The 19,822-nt window shown below is 37.2% G+C and overlaps 1 protein-coding gene and 1 long non-coding RNA gene across 2 annotated transcripts; both read left to right on the top strand.

The window, feature by feature from the left end:
• Positions 1 to 1,632: 1,632 nt before the first annotated feature.
• LOC137188805 (uncharacterized) lies at positions 1,633 to 5,307 on the top strand. Its single transcript, XR_010929529.1, has 3 exons — positions 1,633 to 1,894; positions 2,231 to 2,286; positions 3,821 to 5,307. It is a non-coding gene; the product is annotated as an uncharacterized lncRNA (long non-coding RNA).
• Positions 5,308 to 9,804: 4,497 nt separating this feature from the next.
• LOC137188852 (phospholipase A and acyltransferase 4-like) lies at positions 9,805 to 19,268 on the top strand. Its single transcript, XM_067598432.1, has 4 exons — positions 9,805 to 9,826; positions 10,144 to 10,403; positions 18,532 to 18,631; positions 18,927 to 19,268. The coding sequence occupies exons 1-4, from the start codon at positions 9,805 to 9,807 to the stop codon at positions 19,247 to 19,249; spliced, it is 705 nt and encodes a 234-aa protein (XP_067454533.1). The 3' UTR covers positions 19,250 to 19,268.
• The last annotated feature ends 554 nt before the right edge of the window (positions 19,269 to 19,822 follow it).

The raw sequence follows: 19,822 nt of genomic DNA, 5'->3' as shown, positions 1-19,822 counted from the left end.
CTGTAAGCATATTGTCTCATTTCTGGTTGCTGACTGTGTTACTGAGAGTGTGTTTGCTGCTCTCAGCTCAGTAAATTTTCCTATATTCTTCATTACTGTGGATAATTACCCGCAGTACATTACAGTACAGTACGTCTTACTGAAACCTGGCTGTGTCATGAAGAATATAATATGTCAGCCTAAATGAATCCACTCTCCCAGTCATATTAATACTCACATTCCTTGAGACACCGGCTGAGGAGGTGGAGTTGCAGCCATCTTCAACTCAAGCCTAATAATCAACCTTAGACCTAAACTTGATTATAACTCATTCGAAAACCTTGTTCTTAGTCTCTCTCACTCAACCTGGAAAACTTAACAGCCAGTTCTATTTGTTATGATGTACCGTCCTCCAGTAAAATCCAGAATAAAATTTAAAATCCTTCTCCGCACCTACAAAGCCCTTAATAGTCAGGCACCATCTTATCTTAGAGAGCTCATAGTTCTCTATTACCCCACTAGAACACTGCGCTCCTAGAATGCAGGCTTGCTGGTGGTTCCTAGAGTCTCCAAAAGTAGAATGGGAGACAGAGCCTTCAGCTATCAGGCTCCAGCTTCCAGTTTCGGTCCAGGACGCAGACAACCTCTTTATGTTTAAGTGTAGGCTTAAAACTTTCCTTTTTGATAAAGCTTATATTTAGGGCTGGCCAGGCTTTCCTTGGACCAGCCCCTAGTTATGCTGTTATAGGCCTAGACTGCCAGGGGACTTCCCATGATGCAGTGAGCTCCTCTCTCCTCCTCCTCCTCTCCATCTGTACGCATTCATGGCTTCTTCCCCAGAGTTTTTGTGTCTTCTCGTCTCACAGGTTCCTATGGATCAGGGTCATGGACCCCCTAGTTATGGACGGTGGGATTCCAAGGACTGTAGCTGCAGGGAACCCGTGGTGGTGTGGTCCTGCTTGACGACCTTTTCCCACCCCCCACCCCCCACCCACGCACAAACAATAACTGACTATTTTATAAAGAACACAATAAAAACACGAACTGAGGAAACGCTATCATAACTCATGAATTTGCAATTAGGAAACATCAGAGGTAGGATAAAAAATTGAAGTGTGAAACAAAATAATAAAAAAAGATAATAAAATACTAAAAGAAAGGCTGTCCTTCTAGAGCCTGGTTCTGCTTGAGGTTTCTTCCCCATAAAGGGGAGTTTTTCCTGGGAGTTTGCCGCTGTCGCCAGGTGCTTGCTTATGGGGGAATGTTGGGTCTCTGTAAATTAAAGAGTTAGATAACTTCTTTTAATGATTCTGAGCTATAGAAATAAAACTGAATTGAACTTTGGATACCATCCTCCTCCCACTCAGAGCACCATCGTTGAGGTTCAAGTGGTGGAATCTGTTATCAGCTATAAATACCTCGGTTCAATCATTTTTGAATGTAATACTGAAATGGTTTGATGTTGACAGGTCTCTGAAGACTCTTTTACAAATCCTACATAGAATAAATTTGATCATTTTCCCTCATCTGTAGGTATGACGGTCTAAATCCAAGAATTTGATTGCGATGCTATGCTGGTCATACTTAATGACAGGATAGTCATCATTATCATTCTTATTGCTGTTCCAATGACTATGCTTGTTCATTGATGCAGTGTTGCTGACTCTGTGCTATTCTTTTACTTTCTACGTCATAGTATGTGCTACAAGAACATTGACCTGTACTTAAACAACACACCTGTAATAAAATATGATAGCCAGTCAGACCTAAGTTGAGGATCCACCCACTTCAAATAAATTTAAACTTCCAGGATGCATAGTTACACACATTCAATTACAGCTTCATTGAGCTGCCAAAGCATCAAAACAACTTCAACACAACAGGCAACAGGTACGTCTTGCAGATACATTTCAAGGTAAGATAAAAACAGTTCTGTTATGTGCTTTCTTACTTTGAGGGATGCTATTTGGAAGATATTTGTTGGCTTCTTACATTTTAGTGAATCTTCAGCAGGTGAAAATTTTTAACAGGAAAAAAATCTCCCCAATGAGCATTTGATGACAAAAACACAGGCCACTTTAAATTTATATTAATTTAATTTGGCTACACTGAAAAGAAAAAAAAAAGAATATTAGCTTATTGGCTACTTGCCAATCTTGCCAACAGACACTACTACTTATTATTCTCTCTGTATATAATGATGTCTGCAAACTTTTCTTGGGTAATATCTGTTAATGTTTTGTTCCTTCAGGTGCTGAGTCTCTTGAAAAGTCAAACCAGGTCAAAACTCTAAGAACACACACAATGGTGAGTAAATCCCATGACTAGTTGGATCATAGTAAATAGTCAGAGTACACATTCCTCTCCAAAGTCTGAACACTTATTTTATCTAATAGAAAATGGCTAGAACCTTTTACCTCTCAGTCTGAATCAGTGTCTGCATGATAGATGAGTCACTGATAGACAATCATGTGATACATGTGCCTGTACAGTAGTCTACACTGTGACTTGACATTTCATAAGCAAATAGAAAAACAACGCTGCAACATTTAACACCTGAATCTGTTCATTGAAAATGATTCTCACTAAATGGTCATTTTGGAGATTCACAACAATCCAGGAGCTGACCGTTAGATATTTCAGTATCAAACAATCTGTTCTTATATGAGCATCTGCTACATAGAGTCATTCTGCAGATACTGTATAAACAGTTAGTTCCTGATTTGTTCTTTACTTGTTTTATGGTAACTGCTGTTTGTGTAGGAATTGTGTGAACCTTATTGTATTGTGTCAGTGCCTGGAGGACAGGAGAAACAGTAGTGCAATAGTGCTCCCACAAACGCAACATAGAAGAATAAAAATAGAACAAAAGTAATATAACAATAATGATAATAATAATAATAGAATAAAAAAAGTACTATTACAATTAAATTCAATTTGAATCTATTTACAGAATGGAATAATAATAGTTTTGAAATAGGACATACAACTTGAAATGAAATACTGACTGTACAATGGAAATATTAAACTGTGATATGGACAAAGAAACGAAATATATGAAGGTGACAAGTGCAAAAATTAAATATATGTACAATGAATGATTAAATTATATAACAGGGGATGTTGAATGTAATGTATAATATAAATACAATTAGATGAAATTTATGAAAATGACAAAAGCAAGGATTAAAAGAGGGATGTGAAATGTAAAAAACAATTTGATAACAGTACAGTTCAGCTATTTAGTAGAGTAACAGTTTCTGTATCTGCTGGTGGAAGTTTTTATGGATCTCATGTGTACGTTGCTGTGTTAGGCAGCAGATTACAGCCACCTGTAGATCCATGGAAGAGTGTGAAACGATTTGTAGGACTGTGTATCGTGTGACCTGTGTGCACAACGCCAAAAACCCACTCATAAAAAACTGATCTATAGCTCTACTAGAGTTCAAAAACTCCACAAGGGAAGCTTTAAGAATGCAGGACAAAACAACTGATCAATTGCCCAAATGGAGCTGAATATGTAAATTAGATGTTCAGTGCAAACAAGCTTGAAAGCTACAGATTAATAATAATAATAACAATAACAATAAACTGTATTTATACAGCACCTGATGTACAAAAAGTGCTCTATAAGAGGTTTAAAATAACAGCATTAAAATAACTATCTGCCAGTCAATACAGTATTTCATGTATTCATATGTGAGGGGGGATTTTAAATCAGATTTACAATAAAAGTGAGTTCCAGAGTTATGAATTATTTTCATGGAGATTTTAATGTTAGTATACTAACTTTCTTGCAACTAAATTCATGTTTTCTGTGTCTCTTTATCTTCAACCACAGGAGCTGAGGCCTTTAGTTTTGGCTCTATTAGTTACAGCGGCAGCTGGTTGGATTGCAGGAATTCCCACTGGTGGTGTTGTAGGAGGCATGTTCCTCATACTACATATAATCAAAACAATATTTACTGCAGTGTGAACATAAACATCATTCTCAGTGTCTCTCTCCTCCTGAACTTACTCCTCTGTCAGTGGAATACATGAATTAATTTGAAACATGTTTTGATCCCAAATGTTCCCACCCCACCCTTGTGAAAATAAAAGTAAACAAGTATACTTACATATCTACTCTGATTTAATGCATTTAATTTGTGTTATTTGGACTTTCCAACATTGAATATATAAACAATATATAACTAACTGCATGTGATTACTGCCAGCTACTGCTGGGGCTGCAGAAAGATTTACAGCAAGATGTTCCATTTTTACAAAATTCAAATGGTTGCAGCACCCCCCAGTGGCCAAACAGAGTATTTCAAGATCAACAGCTGCACATACTGACAAAAAATTCTGTGGTGATAGAGAATTGCTTACCTAGTCATTTGAAGTTTTATCTGTACTGTAACGCCACCTACAGGTGAAATGCCACCAAAATTTGCGAGACTGTTGTGTGAACATACCACTAATATGATATTCAACGGTGGCCCTGTGGTTGATAGTTTTTTAACCTGGTGCAAAAACTGATTCCTCCAACTCAATGTATCAAAAAAAAAAGATGTGCATAGACTTCAGACACCATCCTCTTCCCACTCAGAGCACCATCACTGAGGGTCAAGAGGTGGAATCTAAATACTTCAGTTCAATCATTGATAACAATCTCACTTTTGAATGTAATACTGAAATGGTTTGTAGGAGAGATCAACTGGTCTGCCCTCTGAAACTTTCCGAGTTTCATGTTGACAGGTCTCTGTTGACTCTTTTACAAATCCTACATAGAATCAATTTTATCATTTTCCCTCATCTGTTGGTATGATAATCTAAATATCAAATCCAAGAATGCATTGGTTAAACTAAAGCAAAATTACAGGTGTCCAGCAGAGTAGCCTGTCTGTTCTGTATAACAGTCAGGTGGTGAAGACGGCACCCATCCTCTTCATCAGGAGTTTCACTCTCTACCCTCTGGCACCACCTTCAGATTCCCCTCAGTCAAGACAGACAGATACAAACACTCATTCATCCCCTCAGCCATCACCCTCCTCAACTCAGGGAAAAGGAGGTAGCTTGCCCATCATGAGTATGAACTTGTAGGATGATGTTTATGTTAATTTATGATTATGTTGATGCTGCTGGACGGATTTGTTGATGTATTTTGATTGTAATGCTGTGCTGGTTATACTTTATGTATGTTGGATAAAAGGATAGTCATCATTATTATTGGTCTTATTGATGTTCCAACGATTATGCTTGTTCATTAATGTGTTACTCTTACTAATGTGATGTAATGTAATGTGTTTGTTTTATGTGGGACAAATAAAGTTGAACTTTAACTTTAATTTGATCATCCTGTTCTTTCTCTTCTGTAGTTTGCTTTGTCGATCAATTCATATTAATGATTAAACATATTATGGTCACTCTGCTTTGCTTCCTAATTCATGTTTGATATGTGACTGCTAAGTTTTACTTTTTTATTTCACAGAAGTTGCTACAAGAATTTATGCCAACCAATCAGACTTGAGTTGAAGATCCACCCACTTCAAATGAATTTATGATCCCAGGGTGAATAGTAACACACAATCAGTTACAGCTTCATTGAGCTGCCAAAGCATCAAAACAACTTCAACACAACACAGCTCAAGAGATACATCTTTGTGTTAAAATTTGCAGATAAATTGTGAGGTAAGATAAAAACGGTTCTGTTATGTGCTTGCTTACTTTGAAGAATGATATTTGGAAAATATCTGTCGGCTTGTTGATGTTATGTTGTTAACAGGAAAATAATATAATGAGCATTTGAAGACAAAAACAGGCCAGTTTAAATTCATATTAATTTACTTTGGCTACACTGAAAAGAAATAAATGAATATTAGCTTATTATCTACTTGCCGATCTTGCCAACACACACTACTACTTATTGGCGTCTCTGTGTATGATGATGTCAAATATCTACAAACTTTTCTTGTGTAATATCTGTTAATGTTTTTTTCCTTCAGGTACTGAGTCTCTTGGAAAGTGAAACAAGGCCAAGAACATGCACAATGGTAAGTAAATCCCATGACTACTTGAATCACAGTAAACAGTCAGAGTACACAAACCTCTCCCAAGTCTGAACATTGAAACATTAAAGGTGCTCTGTGGAGTTTTCTTGTAAAGAAACAAAAGTTTACATTCACTGTTACTCACCAAAACTCATTGTGTGTATCCTTGTGATCAGTGGTGGACTTTACCATTGAACAAGACAGGCAACTGCCTGGTGCCCCCAACTAAAAGGCCTAAAAGATTTATTATGATGTTTAGATATCAAACATATAAAATGATATTACTATTCTAACTCATTTAACCTTATATCCTTATGTACTGCTGAGTAGTTTAATCTATATTGATGCAGTTATGGATATAATCAACCTTCTTGATACCATATGGTGAAAAGTAACTATATACTTGAGTACATTTACTCAAATATTATGCTTACAGTTATGACGTACATGTACTTTACTTTAATATTCCCATTTTATGCAACTGTATAGGCTACCTCTACTCCAGCAGAAGTAGGGAAAGACTGTACTTGTCTTTTTACTACATTTATCTGACAGCTTGTTACTGGTTACTTTACAGATTAAGATTTTACACACAAAATATATGATGAACAAATAAAATATGAAGTGTTATCATAGATTAAACTATCCAGCAGAATATAAAACAGATAAAATGAGCTCCACCTTGAACAGAAGATAAGTAAATATAAGTAGATTGTACTAATAATACACCTACACTTTTACCAAAGCACATCTTTAAATGCAAGACTTTTGCTTTTAACAGAGTATTGTTAGTGCGGTAATAGAATCAGAATCAGAAATACTTTATTGATCCCCGAGGCATAATTGGGTCATGTTACAGCGTAGAGAAATTTTAAGAAAAATAAGAAATATGTAAAAATATGTGCATCATACTACAATATACAACAGTGTAAATAATAATACTGAGAAATGTGATCTATAAATGTGTTAAATTGCAAAATTAGTATAAATAAATATTAGTTGAAATATACAGCATAAATGCAGTATAAATATACATCACAGTATTGCACAGTTGAAAAAAATATACATTATCAATAAATTATGGGGTTATGAAGCTGCTGACGGGTGAAATATGTCCAAAGGGCCAGTTGACTCTGACTGTCTGACACTCTGAGGGAGGAGCTGAAAAGTTTGATGACCACAGGCAGGAATGACTTCCTGTGTCGCTCTGTGGTGCATCTCAGTGGAGTGAGTCTTGCAGTGAATGTATTCCTGTACTCAACCAGCACGTCATGGAGTGGGTGGGAGACACAGTCCAAGATGACACGTAACTTGGACGGCAAATTACGTGTCATTTTGGATTAATGTGTAGCGCTTTCTGTACCTTTCTCTATAGGTATCGCCCTGTGTTCATAAACTTAATTCCCTAGTTTGATTTAGTAAAACCCTTATTCCTGTTTTTTAGAGTGTATTTTAATATCAATAATCCATAATTATTTCCTCCCTTATTTTTGGCTTCCTTGTGGTAATGTTTATACCTAACAGAAATCACAAAACAACTATGTCTCTACAAATGAACTCAAAATTTATGAACTAAAGAGGAAAATGATAATATCAAGAAAAATAAAAGGCTCACACTAAAATAAATACAGTAACAGTGACCTTTCACAAAAATCAAAACATTTGTATTAACACAAATTAATCTTATCTGTGTCCGTTTAACCTTCTTGTGTTATAATATTTTATATTTTAATGTATTTTTTTGCTTACTCCTAAATACCATAAAGCAATGCCAAAGAATAAAAACATAATTCTTATAAAATTCAAAATAAATCTGTTTTTAACATCCTGCATTGTGTACACCCATCTTTACTGGCCTGCAGTCTTCTTCTTCACTGCGTTTGTCAGAATCAGAATCAGAATCTGTTTTATTAGCCAAATGTGCAGCATACAAAGAATGAGTCTTAATGTTTCCTCCCACAAACACAACATAGAAGAATAAAAATAGAACAAAAGTAAGGTAATAATAATTACAAATTAAAGCTGCAAGCAGCGTTGGTCAGGACCTCGCACTCTGGCCCGTCGTGATCAGATAATTTTGCTTGCCAAAAATATATTATATATATATAATATTTCTTACAAATGTGGTGTGCTTTTATTTTGAAAGTTTGATTGACAGGATCAGAATTTTCTGCAAGGTGAGACATGTCTGTCTTGCCCACACCTGTGTCATCAAAATGATGCAAGTTTTGGGTCCATTCACTTGAATTTCAATTAGTAAATTGATGAGTTTGTGTGTAAAACAAATTAATTACCTAATTTTCATCAAGTCTATTTTTAGGAAAGTAAAAACTTTTAACCCACATGATCTGGTCAAAGTTTGATTGACATGTGTACTGTCAGGTGTGTAGAGACAATAAGTAACTGCAGCTGGACACTGAAAAATACTCATATATTTGAATGGAGAGTGTGAGTGAACCCACACCTTTTTGAACATTTACTGCTTCCACATAGTTTTAGATACAAACTTCATTTGAACTTTAAATGAGTCACGAGACTTTGACATACAAATCTTGAATTTACATGTTTTTTCTATCTTTTATTGTTTTTGAGATATTAGAGTGTGAGTTTTAAAGTCTTTTCTTGCTCCTCCTGTGATTTTATAATGAGTGTGTATTGCGGAATGTTTCACAGCACTGAGGGAGTGACATCACCAGGAGCAGTTGGAGAGGAGGATTTCAGAGAACACTTCTTGTGAAATCTCCTCATAAATCCCATGACTTTGGCCAAATCTTACATTAAAAATCATATTTTTTAGTAGGAAATTTTGTTGTGAATCCATTGATACAGGTTTGAAAGTGGTCAGACTCACAGTTTAGACATCAGAAGCCTCTGTTTGACACAAAGGTCATGCCTCCCTATTGCTTTACATTGTAAGGGTGATATGGCACTGCAACTTTCAGGGCTTATAAAATCCAAACCATTCGAGTTATTACAAAGTTTTTAACAATTTTTTTTCAGCAAAGTGTCATAAGTCATGTATTAAAGTTTGAAGCTGATATCATTAACGCCCTTGGAAGAGATAGCGTTTGTTTTGGAGCCAAAATTGAGAAAAAGTCTTATTTTGAAAGGCTAATTGTGGACTTTCTGTTGGATGTAGGTCAGGGGTTTCAGCATATGGTGCTCAGGCCCTAATTATGACAATGGATGTTGCTTGTAATGTACAATGTTAAATCCAGCTTGATGAAATATATGAAAGTTACAAGTGCAGGGATTAAAAGAGGGATGTGAAATGTAAAGTCCAGTTTACAGTTCAGCTATTTAGTAGGGCAACAGCCTCTGGAAAGATGTTTTCATGGATCTGGTTTGTACATTTCTGTGTTGTACAGAGGATTACAGCCACCTGTAGATCCGGAGAATACTGTGAAACGATTTGTAGGACTGTGTATGGCATCAACCAAAAAACAGGGACCCACTCATAAAAAAAAAAAACTGATCCATAGCTCTACTAGAGTTCAAAAACTCCACAAGGGAAGCTTTAAGAATGCAGGAAAAAATAACTGATCAATTGCCCAAATGGAGCTGAATATGTAAATTAGACGCTCACTGCAAACAAGCTTGAAAGCTACAGAGTAAATGTCTTCTTCATGTTTGGATGTTTGAAAACAGGTACGGTAACTCTCTCTCTGCTAGAGTCTAGCAATGTCAAATCTGATCTAATTTGTATCTAAATGTACTAATTCCTTGATCTTCAAATCCAAGGGTGTCAAGGAGCCAGAACCAAAACATGGTGACTTGATAGAAATCCTCCGTGATGGCTATCAGCACTGGGCTGTGTACGTTGGTGATTGGTACATTGTTCACTTGGTTGCCGGTGAGTCATTGCTTTACACTGCAGTGCCAGTACTGCTACTCCCAAACACTGATCAGTCCCAATAAAGACCATCATATAGCAGCCAAGATGCATTGTTCTGCAGACCTGAGGGCAGGCTTTTTGATTATTTACTTGGTTAAACTAACCAACATTTTCTTCAACTTTCATAAACTTAAATAATAAATTGAACAGTATACATACAAAACTCATCATAAAACTTGTTACAATCTTCAGCACATTTACCTTGTATAACTTGTGTGCCTTTTGTCATGCTCACAGACTCGGGAATAGGCAGCTCAGAGTCTTCATCAACTGTGTCAGGAGGCCGAGTAATGAAAGAAAAACTCCAGGATGTGGTCAAAAACAACAAGTGGAAAATAAATAACATACACGACGACAAGTGTAAACCCAGGCCAACCCAGGAAATTGTGAAAGAAGCCCTTTTGAAGGTGGGTGAGGATGTGAAGTACAGTGTCTCCAATTGGAACTGTGAGCACCTCGCCACCTGGTGCCGTTACGGCAAAGCCCTGTCTGTTCAGGTATGTAGGTGGATCCACAATTTGGAATTTGCCTCTTATACTATTATAAAGAAACCAGGAAATTAAGTAAATTAAAATATACTTTGTTCATTTTTTCCCCATTAATATATGCATATACTGTGTCATAATCAAATTAGATTTTAAAAGGATAATTATATTTATTTAATAACTGAATGTATTGTTTTTGATTGTGATGTGACTTAGTCACGCCATGAAATCTCAACAAATGCTAAAAATAGTTTCACATATTTTCACTTCATGACTGAATCTGAAGACTGAAGCCCTGTCGTCTTATTGCTGCTTGCAGCTCTAATTCTACATTCATTTATTTGAGTTTTCAACAGTTGTGGAGGGAGTTCTGGATGAGAAAAGTGTAGTATTTTCTAGTCTGAAAAAAGCCAGAATACAATTGCAAGCAGTAAATAGAGACTTGAGAAACAACAGCATTAGTCTTTTAGTCATAAGCTTAAAACAACCTACATTTACATTTACTGACAAATGACCTCTTGCGGTTATGGAAATAATATTTTCTGTCAGTGGTTAAGGTGGAAGTAGCAGGATGTTTTACCACCAGAAAACCTCAGAAGTTACAGTCACATTACAAGTGATGAATACTGCAAAATATTTCTATTGTCTTTAAAATCGTAAAAATAGATTCTTCATACAAGAACAATTGCCAGCAGGGGAAAGAATTGAAGGATTATATTATGATTTATATTAAAATTACTATCTGCCAGTCAATACAGTATTTCATGTGTTCATATGTGAGGAAGGATTTTAAATCAGATTTACAATAAAAGTGAGTTCCAGAGTTATGGATTATTTTAATAGAGATTTTAATATTAGTATACTAACTTTCTTGCAACGAAATTCATGTTTTCTGTATCTGTGTGTTATCTTTAGGTAAATAAGATGAAGGTTGCAGGGGTTTTGGCTACAATACTTACAGTGGGAATTGGTCTTACTGCAGGAGCTCCCATCGCCACTGCTGCATGGAGATTTCAATATCAGTATACTAACTTTCTTGCAACTAAATTCATCTTTTTTTTGTCTGTGTGTTATCTTCAGGTAAGGACGATGATGACTACAGCCGCTTCAGTTATAATGGGAGTTGGTTTCACTGCAGGAGCTCCCGCCGCTGTCACCGCTGCTGCATGCCTGTCTTCGTTTATTTTTTAGAGGGAAAATCTTCAACTTCATTCTCTCACTCTAACTGAACTTATTCCTCTGTCAGTACTCAGCAGTATTAATTAATTCATTTAAAACATGTTTTGATCCCAAATGTTTCCACCCTACCCCTAAGTATAGTATAGAGAATTGCTTACCAAGTCATTTAAAGTTTTATTTGTACTGTAGCACCACCTACAGGTGAAATGCCCTCAAAATTAACAGGACTGTTGTATATACAAACCACTAATATGCAATTCAACCAGGTGAAAAAGAGACCACATTTCTCCCATTTTAGCTTCACTACATTGGCTTCCTGTAAAATCTAGAATAGAATTTAAAATCCTTCTCCTAACTTACAAAGCCCTTAATGGTCAGGCACCATCATATCTTGAAGAGCTCATAATACCGTATTATCCCACTAGAACACTGCGCTCCCAGTATGCAGGCTTACTGGTGGTCCCTACAGTCTTTAAAAGTAGAATGGGAGGCAGAGCCTTCAGCTATCAGGCTCCTCTTCTATGGAACCATCTACCGGATTCAGTCCGGGGTGCAGACACCCTCTCTATGTTTAAGAGTAGGCTTAAAACTTTCCTTTTTGATAAAGCTTATAGTTAGGGCTGACCAGGCTCGCCTTGGATCAGCCCTTAGTTATGCTGCTATAGGCCTAGACTACTGGGGGACTTCCCATGATGCACTGAGCTCCTCTCTCCTCCTCCTCCTCTCCATCTGTATGCATTCATGTAACATCAATGCATGTCACTAACTTTGCTTCTTCCCCGGAGTTTTTTGTGCTTTCTCATCTCACAGAAAAACCTGACTCCCGGGCCGAACCTTCGCGGTCCTTCACAGTCCTGATGGCATCCTTCCCTGGCTGTTGCTGCTTATGCTTGTTGTTGTTTGTTGTTGTCATTGTTTTTCTTCTGTCCCCCCTCCCCCTTTCCCTCTCTCTTTCTCTCTCTCAACCCAACCGGTCAAAGCAGATGGCCGCCCACCAAGAGCCGGGGTCTGCTTGAGGTTTCTACCCGTTAAAGGGGAGTTTTTCCTTACCGCTGTTGCCAAGTGCTTGCTCATGGGGGAACTGTTGGGTCTCTGTAAATTAAAGAGTACGGTCTTGACCTGCTCTATGTGAAAAGTGCCTTGAGATGACTTCTGTTGTGATATGGCGCTATATAAATAAAGATTGATTACACCAGTGCTTTATAACTGGCCACATGATGGTGCTATTTGCTCCATCTTTGAATATGTTAAGCACATCCCCAGGGGGAATCTGGGTTTGAGGATTTTTGTTAAATAAGGTACATCTGAAGTCCCTTAAATTGCATCCAGGTTTCCCTCACTTGCTTCTTTTCCTTGCGTCTTAGTCCCTCCCACTGAGGATGCAGGAGAGACTCAAGGTTACCAAGCAAAGAGAGAGGAAACGAGGAGATATGTTTTTAGATACATGATGTCCTTTCCTCCAATGACAGCAGCAGCTGATCAATCGCATTTAACAACTGTAGGGACTTTTGATGAAGTTTGTGTCTGTAAACATGTGCACTGTGATAATACTAATAAAGGCTCACAGTTATCACTGACAGAGCAGCTGTTTTCTCTCTGTAGCCTCTTAACTGTTTAACAAACACCTGCACATGAATAAAAACCTGCATTCTGTATTTAGGTTCTGATATTGATATTCTAATTGTGAATTAATTATTTAATAACCCAGAATGTGATCAGGGTGTCTTTTGAACACTGGAAATTATTTATTAGATTAAATTTTTGGGGGGGAAATTGAAATGATATATCATATCATATCAAACCCGACACTCAGGGATTTGCAGCCTCACATGTGACTGAATGGAAATGACGATAAATTATCTAAAATATAAATGTGTTTAAAATGTATTTCTTGCTGACAGACAGACCTACCTGGCTTACAGATGGGGGAAAAAACAGATCATGAAAAGAAAAATCTTTCTACTAAATGTAGAAAGTTGTTTGTAGTTCTTTTGTTAATCAGATCTACAATTAACAGATTTTTAACTAGATGGTCAGAAAACACAAAATATGAACTTGGGAGTGATACAATTGAGTTTAATTAGTGGTGGAAAGTAACTAAGTACATTTATTCAAGTACTGTACTTAAGTACAATTTTTGCAATATTGTACTTTCTACTTATTTGACAGCTTTAGTTACTTTTCAGTTGAAGATTTGACACAATGGATAATATAACAAGCTTCTAAAATACAACACATTGTTAAAGATGAAACCAGTGGTTTCCAACCTTTTTGGCTTTTGACGTCTTACAAAAAGCAGTGTGTAGTCGGGGTCACATTTCACATGTCTATGAGTTGTTAACAACTCCACCAAAAAGTGATTTCTTCTCACATGCTTTCATTTCAATAAATGTTCAAATGATCCAATATTTCAGCAAAAATCAAAGATTGGAGAAAAAGTCCAAAAACTGAAAACAGATTTGTGTATCAGAACTTTTTGTGTATTTTGTTATTTTTGTTTTCAGTTGAAGAAGAATACACATTTTGGTAGAGACTTGATAATCAAGTGACGTCTGGGACAATCCTCTTTCCTGCCTCCTGACCCCTGCTGATTTGACTCCTCCTGTTTTGCCTTGATCTTGTATGCAAATGCCCTCCCTTCCTATCTTTTGTTCACCATTTGTTGGTCACTGCTTTGATCCTTACTGTATAAAATTGTTCCATTTCTTCTGCTCTGGGTCAGTCTGCTGTATCAGACCAGCTCTGTGTCAGTAAGCTCACTGCATATGCTGCAAATGCTATTAAACCACTTCCACCACAGCAAACTCTGAACAAGGACTTGAGTGAATTTTCTTCAACACAGTGCTGCATTTATGTTGCCTGGTTTTGGTTTTTTGTTCCCCTTGTGTATTCCTTTATTCCTCCTGTGTGTATGTGCACCTCTTCTCACCTGCCCTGCATCACCCTTGTTAGCCCAGCCCTGCTCCTAGCGTTTTACCCGGTTTATCAGCTCCCAGTCTGCCCGTGTGTTGTGTTATCTGTATGATTAATTTAGTTCCTGTTTGATAGTGAAATCTTTTTTCCTTGTGTCTTGTCACCTTTACTTCCTCATGTGTTTCACCTGTGTCTCGTTTCCCTCACTTGTGTTTAGTTTGCAATCACACCCTGTGTATTTATAGTCCAGTTTTCAGTTCGGTCTTTGTTGAGTCATCTGTGTTTATGTCCTGCATTTATATTCTGCATTTGTGCCTGTGGTCATGGTCATGGTCATGGTCATGGTCATGGTCATGGTCGATGTTCCTGTGTCTCAGTGTCGCCTGTGACTCTTTGAATCATTAAATATTCTGCATCGTTTGGGTTTGGGTCCACCTGCTCCACTCACCTACCTGACAATTTATGACCGGAAAGAGAAATACACCTACTTTGAAACAGTTTGAAAGACTTGTATATCAACAGGTTTTTGGATATGTGCAAATAATAATGATAATAATAATAATTTTATTTGTATAGCACTTTTCAAGCCAGAAGCACAAAGTGCTTTTCATAAAGAAACAATCACAAATATATAAAACAGATTTGTGTATCAGAACTTTGTTTTTTCTTCTTTCCTCTTCCATTAATCATCTCCTGACCCCTCAGATTTATCTGGTGACCCTTCAGAGGGACCCATCCCCTAGGTTGGGAACCACTGGACTAAACTAAACATGCATGTTACACACTGCTGCTTCAATATTAATAATCTAATGTTGTCATAACTGACATTTCACCAACTTTACAGGAGGACCAAAACAAACAAACAAAAAAAGACCATAGTTTGATCTGACTTTGTGTACTGATTTCAATATTTACTGTAATAATACAATTTTAAACACACATGGATGACAGTACACTTTATGAACAATTATTTATCATTTATTCAAAAGAATATTTTTTTCTACATTTTTAAATTTGAAAAAAGTTTTTACAAACATTTATTTCTTACAAATATTTTTAAAAATTATTTGTTTATGGGAAGAAAAAAAAACATGTTAAATACCAGCGCACAGGTTGGTTACATCGCTATCTCAGTCGCTCTCCTCTGCTCTGCTGTTACGTCTATCAGCAGGTCTCAGTGAGGGAGGTCACATCCACCTGCTACATGATGCACATTTCCTTATTTGGAGATCACTCCCGGAGTTGGGGGTGTTCCCCAGAGATAAAGCTGAGCTACTTACACACTTAAAGTGCTCTCAAGGGATTCTCCACAACCCGTTGTTCCCCTACTCCTTTTCACAAAGTTAGGTTGTAAAAAATAGGCAATAAATGAAAAGTGCAAAGCAGCTCTTCTCTACACATTACACAATGTGCTGTCTCTGTCCTATGGGGTTATAATAAGTAGAAGTCTGTGATGTACTTGGCTTTAGCTCAGTAGTCAGTGTAGTCATCTATGATCTGGGAGACTTGAGTTCAAGTCCCAGTGTTGAGACCTCCTTTGTAAGATAGTTTATTCATATTATTTTAACAATTTGATATCCTAAAATTAAAAGTGTAATAAAAACAAAAACTGTATTTTTACATCTATTTCCACTTTTATTCAAATACAAATACAAATATAAATAATTTTGCTGCCTCAACAAATATAGATACAAATACCAATACTGGGCTCTCTGCACATCCCTACTTTATGGCACTATGGCTCGGGATCGGAGTTAATGTGAGTCCATTTGGTGGTCCCTGATGTCTGCTACTGGGTGGCAGAGACTGTTAGAGTAACAGGGTGGACTAATTGTTTTCTAATTTTTATTTTTAATTTTCTCTCCCCCCCCCTTTTTATTATTTAAATCTTTAAGCTGTGGTCAGGTTTAACATAAGCCCTGCACATCCACTTTATAAAAAAATATAGTATTTGTAATGTTTTATGTGTGCAAATAAATCAAATCAAATCAAAATAAATTAGACTGGAAACACACCCTAACCTTTGTCCTGTATGTGGTGCAGCAGGTCAGGACTCTGATGATGTAACTAAAATATACAGTACATATACGCACATCTGATATCGCCGTGTTGGTGTTGATCCTATATATGACATCATAATTAATGTTGCTCTAGGACCATCATTGCAACTGACCAATCACATTGTTGTGATCTTATAGCTTTGCGACTCGGGGAAAAATACCAGAAAATACAAAAGCGTGGAAGCTCTTATCCCATTTCTAGTCTTGTATGGCCAGCCTTTGGTAAACAGACTCATTTATCTTTATTTAATGGTAATTTACTTACCATTGACTTACTTACTCTAAACACCAGTGACATACATATACATATGACCAATTGCCTAAATTGAGCCGAATATGTAAATTAGGTAAAGATTAAATTTCTTCTTCATGTTTGGATGTCTGAACACAGGTACAGTAACTGTGCCTCTGCTTTAAAACTCTGCTGATTTGATTCCGACATTGGAAATGTGTCGATAGGCCAGCATTAAACACATGACACAAAGCAAAAGACCTGTTCTTCCAGTTCTATGAACTGGTTTGTTATCAATATATGGGCCACCATGCTTCCTCCAACTTCACTCACTCTGTTCTCCTTGTCCTCAGGAACACTGGTACTGATCACTCTCCTCCTTTTCCTGCCTGTTTTCCACACACAGCAGCTGTCAAAATGGTAAGTAGCTTTTAAAGATAAATCAATTGTATTAAGTTAAACTTTCAATTGACTTTTGTTTTGGATATTGTCTGTTATTCGGTGGCTTCAGTTTTGTGTCTTTTATTTGGAGTGTAATTTGGACACTGGAATGTATTTAAAGGAACACTCCAACATTTTGGGAAATACACTCATTTGCCATGTTTCTCAGAGTCAAATGAGAAGATTGATATAAATTTAATCTCTGTGCGTCAGTATTTTTTCAATTTTGATGGAACTAGGACAGCTGCTCCCTACTGTTTCCAGTCCTTGTGCTAAGCTAGGCCAGCATGTACCGGGACCTCAGTATGTGGCTGGTCAAACAGATATGAAACTGATAACAATCTTGTCTGGATCTGGGGAAGACAGCAAATAAGTGTATTTCTCAGAATGTTAGTGTTCCTCAAGTCCTGTAGACTTCTACATCTACATTCTTGTCAAACTGTGATCTGTCCCTGCTCGCACATGTCCATTATTATGATGTCTCTTTCACAGTTTCTTTTTTACTGAAACATCTGGTGATCCAGTAGACAGGCAGTACCCATTACCATCCAAACTTTTACAGACCATTTCCCCCACTTAACCCCACAGTCACACACATCATCAACTCCTCACTTACAATGGGTGTGTTCCCCACCACATTCAAGCAAGCTCAGGTCACCCCACTACTCAAAAATCAAAAATACTTGAGCGCACAGTCTTTAACCAAGTCTCTGAATCCCTTTCTGAGAACAACCTGTACGATCTGAATCAGTCTGAGGGGGGCACTCTACTGAGACTGCACTCCTGTCGGTACTACCATTACCGACAGGACTGGATGAAAGATCGCCACCTTCAACTTAACCCCTCAAAGACCGAGCTCCTTGTCATCCCAGCCAGTCTCTTTATACAACAAGACATCAGCATCCAACTCGAATCTACCTAACTCCCTTGGGTGTCATGATTGATGACCCACTAACCGTTAAGGTTCATGTGGCCTCAATTGCTTGATTGTGTCAATTTGCCCTGTACAACATCAGGAAGATCAGACCCTACTTGTCTGAGCATACAACACAATTCCTGGTACAGCTCTCATAACATCATGCATTGACTACAGTAAATCCTCAAAACAACTGACCAATTGCTCAAATGGGGCCTAATATATAAATTAGACACTCAGCGCAAACATGCTTGAAAGCTACAAATTAAATTACTTCCTCTTAAAGTTTTGTTGTTTGAACACAGATACGGTTAAATGTGCCTCTGCTAGAGTCCATTGATGTCAAATCTGATCTAATTTGTATCTAAATGTACTAATTTCTTGATGTTCAAATCCAAGGAGCCAGAACCAGGTGACTTGATAGAGTTCTTCCGTGAAGGCTATCAGCACTGGGCTGTGTACATTGGTGATGGGGATGTTGTTCACTTGGTTACCCCCGGTGAGTCATTTCTTACATTGCAGCGCCAGTACTGCTACTCCCAAACACTGATCAGTCCCAGTAAAGACCATCATATAGCAGCCAAGTTGCATTGTTCTGCACACATGAGTGCAGGCTTTGATTATTTACCTGGTTGAACTAACTAACTAACTAACTAACATTTTATTCAACTTTCATAAACTTAAATGATAAACATAGCAGCATACATACAAAACTCATCATAAAAAATGTTACAACCTTCAACACATTTACCTTGCATAACTTGTGTGCCTCTTTGTCATGCCCTCATACTTAGGCATAAGCAGTTCAGGGGCTTCATCAACTGTGTCGGGAGCTTCCGTGGGGGGCCAAGTACAGAAAGAAAAACTTAAAGATGTGGTCAACGGAAAGGATTGGAGAATAAATAACCTACACGACCACGAGCAGAAACCCAAGCCAAAGAAGAAAATTGTGAAAGAAGCACTTTCGATGGTGGGTAAGGCTGTGGACTACAGTCTCACTGACAGGAACTGTGAGCACTTCGCCACCTGGTGCCGTTACGGCAAACCTGAGTCTCGTCAGGTATGTAGGTGGATCCACAATTTGGAATTTGCCTCTGGATGGTTTATATGGATTTAAAATGCCTAATTATAAAGAAACCAGGAAATTAAAATACACATTGTCATAATTATTTATCTTTAATATATCAATTTACAATAAAAGTGAGTTCCAGAGTTATGTATTATGTTAATGGAAATTTCAATTTCAATATACTACATTTCTTGCAACTAAATTCATGTTTTCTGTGTCTGTGTGTTATCTTCAGGCAGAGGGGCTGAAGATTGCAGGCGCTGGAATTGTAATGGCAGTTATTGTAGGAGTTCTGATCCATGTTTTTAAGAAACATCTTACATAAATATCATCCTAAGTGTATCACTCCTGTGTCCCTTGTGAAAATAAATGTACACAAGAATACTTCCATATGAACTCTGACTTAATGAACTTAAATTATGTTATTTGGACTTACTAACATTGAATATATAAACAATATATAACTACATAATATATATAACTGTGTGGGGATTGTTGTCAGCCACTGCTGGTGCTGCAAAAAGATTTATAGCAAGATGTTTCATTTTTACAGAGTTCAAATGGTCAGAACACCCCCCAGTGGCCAAACACTTCTACATATTACAGAGTATTTCAAGATAT

The sequence above is a fragment of the Thunnus thynnus genome, chromosome 9, assembly GCF_963924715.1.
Source record: "Thunnus thynnus chromosome 9, fThuThy2.1, whole genome shotgun sequence".
NCBI classification, from domain to species: Eukaryota; Metazoa; Chordata; class Actinopteri; order Scombriformes; family Scombridae; genus Thunnus; species Thunnus thynnus.
The sequence above is the reverse complement of the archived record's forward strand: the minus strand, read 5'-3'. Positions and strand labels throughout refer to the sequence as shown.